Source organism: Halyomorpha halys, unplaced genomic scaffold (genome assembly GCF_000696795.3).
Source record: "Halyomorpha halys isolate HHAL.00 unplaced genomic scaffold, Hhal_1.1 Scaffold556.1, whole genome shotgun sequence".
In the NCBI taxonomy this organism is placed as follows: Eukaryota; Metazoa; Arthropoda; class Insecta; order Hemiptera; family Pentatomidae; genus Halyomorpha; species Halyomorpha halys.
In genome coordinates, this window is record NW_027105572.1 from 561,931 (window position 1) to 567,100 (window position 5,170).

The 5,170-nt window shown below is 31.7% G+C and overlaps 1 protein-coding gene across 1 annotated transcript in view; it reads left to right on the top strand.

Moving 5' to 3' along the window:
• The window catches only part of ENGase (Endo-beta-N-acetylglucosaminidase), a 16,786-nt gene extending 12,430 nt beyond the window's left edge, over positions 1 to 4,356 (top strand). The window contains exons 7-10 of the mRNA XM_014426150.3: positions 257 to 421; positions 500 to 565; positions 3,734 to 3,846; positions 3,942 to 4,356. Coding sequence (XP_014281636.1) covers positions 257 to 421; positions 500 to 565; positions 3,734 to 3,846; positions 3,942 to 4,054 — 457 coding nt within the window. The 3' untranslated portion in view covers positions 4,055 to 4,356. The remainder of the gene's footprint in view (positions 1 to 256; positions 422 to 499; positions 566 to 3,733; positions 3,847 to 3,941) is intronic.
• The last annotated feature ends 814 nt before the right edge of the window (positions 4,357 to 5,170 follow it).

Consider the following 5,170-nt stretch of genomic DNA (forward strand, 5'->3'; position numbering starts at 1 on the left):
TTCTTTTTTATTTTTTATTTTTCTATACTTACTGTGGTTGTTATCTTGTTTTGTTTTTAGCCCTGAAGAAGGCTAGAAACTAGCCGAAACGTCGGCACATTAAAATAAGTTAGTCATACTTATTTGTGTTTCATTGACCGCACCCCCAACCATCTTCTCCTCAATTATAATTATATAATTAAATAACACCATACTATTTTAAAAAATTAAATTTGTGTTTATATCTCATGAAACTTATCCCCTTTCTTGTTTCCAGACTCTTTGTTTGTGATTTTTATGTTCCATATGCGGAGAAAATTCATATAAAAGTTGCAAGCAAACCTTTATTCACTGACAGTGATCCAGCAACCTTATATGATCTTATTCTTAGTATGGTAGATCATGAAGACTGTGATAATCATTCTGAAAAAAGTTTAATGAGGTTCGTATTTGGTTGTTATTTATTTATAATTTTTTTTTTCTCATCTTTTCTTGGTTCTATCTTTTAATTTCTTTCTAGAAAAGTGTGCCTTCCTGTGATAAGCAATATTAGGCCAGAAGATAGTCCAAATAAGTGGATATTAAGGTAAAAGACACTTATTTAAAAAATAATTCTTCATCATTATTGGGTATTATATCGTAATTACACTTTAGTTCAAATTATTATTTTTTATTTCTCTCAAAGTTAGCCTTGTTTTTTTCTTACGGACCAGACAGCAAGGACCACGCGAATATCATTTTCAATTCATCCTCCTAGACCATTCCTCCCTCTCTTCCTCAGTCTATTTTCTCCCTTGTCTCTCCTTCTTTTCCACTAGAACCCCAACCTCCTTTAGTTTATTCCCAAAATGCTCTCTATTCAAGCAGTCTTCATCCGTCATTTCTAGTCTACCCAGTTCATCTTTCACTTGTGTTACATATCCCCCTACACTTTTCTAGTTGCAGACATTGTTGAAAATTTTCTTATTTAGTCTCTCATTTTTCATTTCCAAGATTGGTGCCGTGGCGAAAAGTGTTTGGAAACCACTGAGTACAAGAGCCAGGAAGAATAAAAGGCAGTTACTTGACCCCAATTTTAGATTATTTTAATGACAATTATGTACAGATACTAGTCTAAATTGATGAGTCTGCCCTGTGCAGGTAGGGGGAATAAAAACTGGCAGCTGTATAAAAAAAATTAATTTTTCATTTGGAGCTCTATATCTATATAACTATCTGTATAATTACCATCAACACTAGAAAGCATAAGAGAACATTTATAGTAGAGTAAATTTGCTCAAATATGAGCTCTAATAGAGCTATTTACATTCAAAAGTTCTCGAGATACAGCTTTTTAAAAAGCAATAATTCATAAAAAATGCACTGAAAAATCAGAAGTTAGTGAATTTTGTGAACAAAGCTAGTTAAATGTACTATAAAGTAATTTATCTTCGTAGGAGTAGTAATTTTTAAGATATTTGCTAAAATAAATGGATTTCTAGTTGTTCGGACAAAACTTTTAATTTATGAAAAATATATTTAAGGAACCATGAGACGTACAGATGTCTGCCAGCACTCAAATTTAAGCCAGTTAAGTGCACTATAAAGTGGTGTATAACATTTATCTTCGTGGGAGTAGTAGTTTTTATGATTTTTGACAAAATAATTAAACAAAATGTTAATTTCTAGTTGTTCTGATAAAATGTTTGAGTTTAGAAAAATTATATCTCAGGAACTGTAAGAGGTGTCTGCTAGCACTCAAAATAGAGGTAAGATAACTTGCTATAATGTAGCTTATGTCACACACCATCTTAGGGGCTTAGGGGTAGCAGTTTTTATAATATTCGCATATAAGTATAAATTTAGCACATGAAATTTTGTCCCATCAACAATAAATCAATTTATTTGAGAAAATATCATATAAACTACTACTGCTATGAAGATAAACTTCGTAGACTACTTTATAGTATGTTAAACTTGCTTTAATTTGAGTGTAAGGGTACATTGAACAGGTTTTTAGATATAGATTTCTCAAAATAAATTCACTGAATTCTGATTTTTCAGTGCATTTTTTATTAACGTTGTTGCCTTTTAAAAAGCTGTATCTTGGGAACTATTGAACATAAATAGCTCTGTTAGGGCTCATATTTTTGAAAATTTACTCTACTTTAAATGATGTTCTCCTATGCTTTCTAGTGTTATTGTTTTTTTGTTTTTTTTTATTTCTGCAGATTAAATATGACATATGCCCTATTTTCCCCCATTTTTCGAGTTGATGATTGACACTTGAGTTTAAAACAGTGTTTGTAATGTTCTCTTCAATCATCAACCTCCTTTCATTCGACTGTATTGAATATATATTTTTTTTTTACATCTTCAATCTTACACCCACTCTTATCACCCTTGGTTTGTAGGTTCATGAACCAGCACTAGCTATGACTACCTCTAATCAACCTCTTTCATAGAGATATCTCATTTATCTTTTCATCGAATAATCTTGCAGCTGCCTCTTACTCTTAATTGGAAAATTATAATGTTATACAAGCTAAAAAAATTTTTTTATTATATAAATTACAATCAAGCTCATTAGGAGCTTATTTGCAATTTAATTCTAGAACATTAATTATTTACAAAAATATAAAAACAAATGTACTTAATATTGTTATGTACCAAATTATCACAGAACTATCAAATTGTCTCAGATGCTTGTAGGATTTCCGTCCTTTTTATATTCTCACCACGGCACTAACATAAGGAGGTAGACAGCCTTAACATTTGTATTTCCTCCGTTCTTGTAGTATCTCTTGATGTGACTGGGAAAATCTTTTAATTTCTTCATTAACTGTTAGTATTCGAAGATTTCAGTGAAGGTCATCATTTATATTATGCCAAGGTGCATTTAAAATGGGCCTGAGAACTTTATTTTGAATTTTTTAAATGATTTCTCTGTTGGAGTGCCTAACCCTTCCCCATAGTCCAAGTTTCAGGACTTGCTTTTATATTAGAATCTTGCTATAGACTGAAAGATTTGATCTTATGCCTAATAGCCAATACATTTTTTGATATACCAATGTAAGCTGTAATATTTTTTTTTTCATATTATTTCTGTAATCTGGTAATTATTTCTATTTATTTATTTATTTGTTGGCAGTGTGATCCTGTAACCTGGGCCTCTCTAATCACCTTCCTCGACTCTCCCCTATCCTGCTCAAGCGTCCGACCTCTTCTAATTCCGATATTTTTCAAACTTTCCTCTATCTCATCCAGCAACTTCAAGTATGGTCTTCCTTGACCACGTTTTCCACCAGGTCAGTCTTCAAATAGGTATTTGGGATCTGATTTCAGGGGGATACATAACCCATTCTTCTGTTCTGGCTCCCTCTTACAATTGAAACCAAATCAGGTTTCATATATATCCAGGGCAACTCCTTGTTAGTGTGTATACTCCATTGCCCATGTTCACACATTGATCCATAGATCCTGCATAAAACAAGCCTCTCCCATGCCAATAACTTACTTTCTGACTCCTTAGATATAATTCAGGTCTCATAACCATAGGTGACGACCACTCTTTCAACTTTCTCATGAAAATCTTTTTTTTGCCATCATACAATTTTTTAGCGTAATTTGGTAGTTTTATTCATTATTAATTATTAAGTGTTTTATTCAGAGAAGGATATTATTTCTTCTGAATCTTCTTGATTGCATTGTTGAGAACATTATTCAGCCTAGTTTTAGTATTCATTTTTATTAATGCTGGATTTTATTGTTTTAGCGACTTCATTTTTGAAGTAGGTTGTGCCCATATTGTCAGTATAGATTGTAGGCTTATCAGTGACAAGACACCTGTACTTATAGGCTACTTCTCCATTTCTACTGAAGATACAGGTATCACTTAGATAATTGTTCACTTGTTTGATGTATGAACAAAAAATTATGTTTTGTTTTGTTTTAACTCTATAATATGGTTTAATGTTGTTTAGAGCCTTCAGAAATTGGAGATATGCCCATAAATGGAAGCCACTCTCCTGATGGTTATTGTTCAACAATGAAAATAGCCAATGTTTTATGTGATAGCAAGAAAAATAGTGCATAAAAAGCTATGATAAATTTTTATATACATATGTTTAATATATATAAATGCATTTTGAAATTTTTTAAAATTATATTTTAAAACTAATTAATATTGTTTTGTTTTTTTATTTTATAAAATTATTTAATGTTGTTTAGAGTTTTCAGAAACTGCAGTGTTACCTCTAAATAGAAGTAACTTTTCTGAAGCATTTTGTTTGATAATAAATATAGCCAATATTTAATGTGATAATAGAACAAATATTGTATGAAATGCTCTGCTAAATTGTTATATACATTTTATATAAATGCATTTTGGAATTTTTTATTATTAAAATTATTTTTGAATACATATTGTTATTTATTTTCTGTAGTTTATTCACTATTCTCAATCTAGTATAATAAATTACAAAAGGTTTAGCAAACCTTGTGGCTCACTGTTTGTACTACTGTTCACCATATTTCCTTCTGCCGTTCCCTGTCAAACTCCAATTCCTAAAAGTGAAGTAAGGGTCAGCCATCTCCCCCCCCCCCCCAAGATAATTTCCTTTTTCAAAAGGTTAAACCTTATAATCAATGCATCTCCAGCATCCAGTTTTTCATAATTTGTTATCTGAGCAAATGAGGAAACATTAAGCTGCTTTGTTTTCTGAGACATGGACCTATTTCACAGCCAAATTCTCCTATGGAATCCTCTCAAGATTTTCTATTGTTGAAAATAGTGGAACAATTTTTATAGCCACCTTCAGTTTCCTATTTAGGGCTAGTTTTGCCTCTATACCATCTGATTGCATCATTAAATTTTTGCCACCTTAGCATCCTTTGATATTCCATTTTAATTTGGAGAAAGCAAATCGATGATGATAACCACACTATGGCCTTCACAAGATGTGTTCATATAAGTTGGCCTAACAATGGACGTTCAAGGCAAACCTTTATCGATATCTCCCATGATCTTTGTAGGAGATGCCTTAGCTCAAATGCCTGGTGATTTAAGCCCGTCGATATGAACCACTTTGATTGCTTGGAGGCCTCTTTTTCTTCTCTGCCTTCTTATTTCTTGTGAGGTTTCAGTATTCCTGGTGCCAATATTTGTGATATTTGAGTCTGGTTCTTTTCTAACAATTGTCAGTTCTGTTGT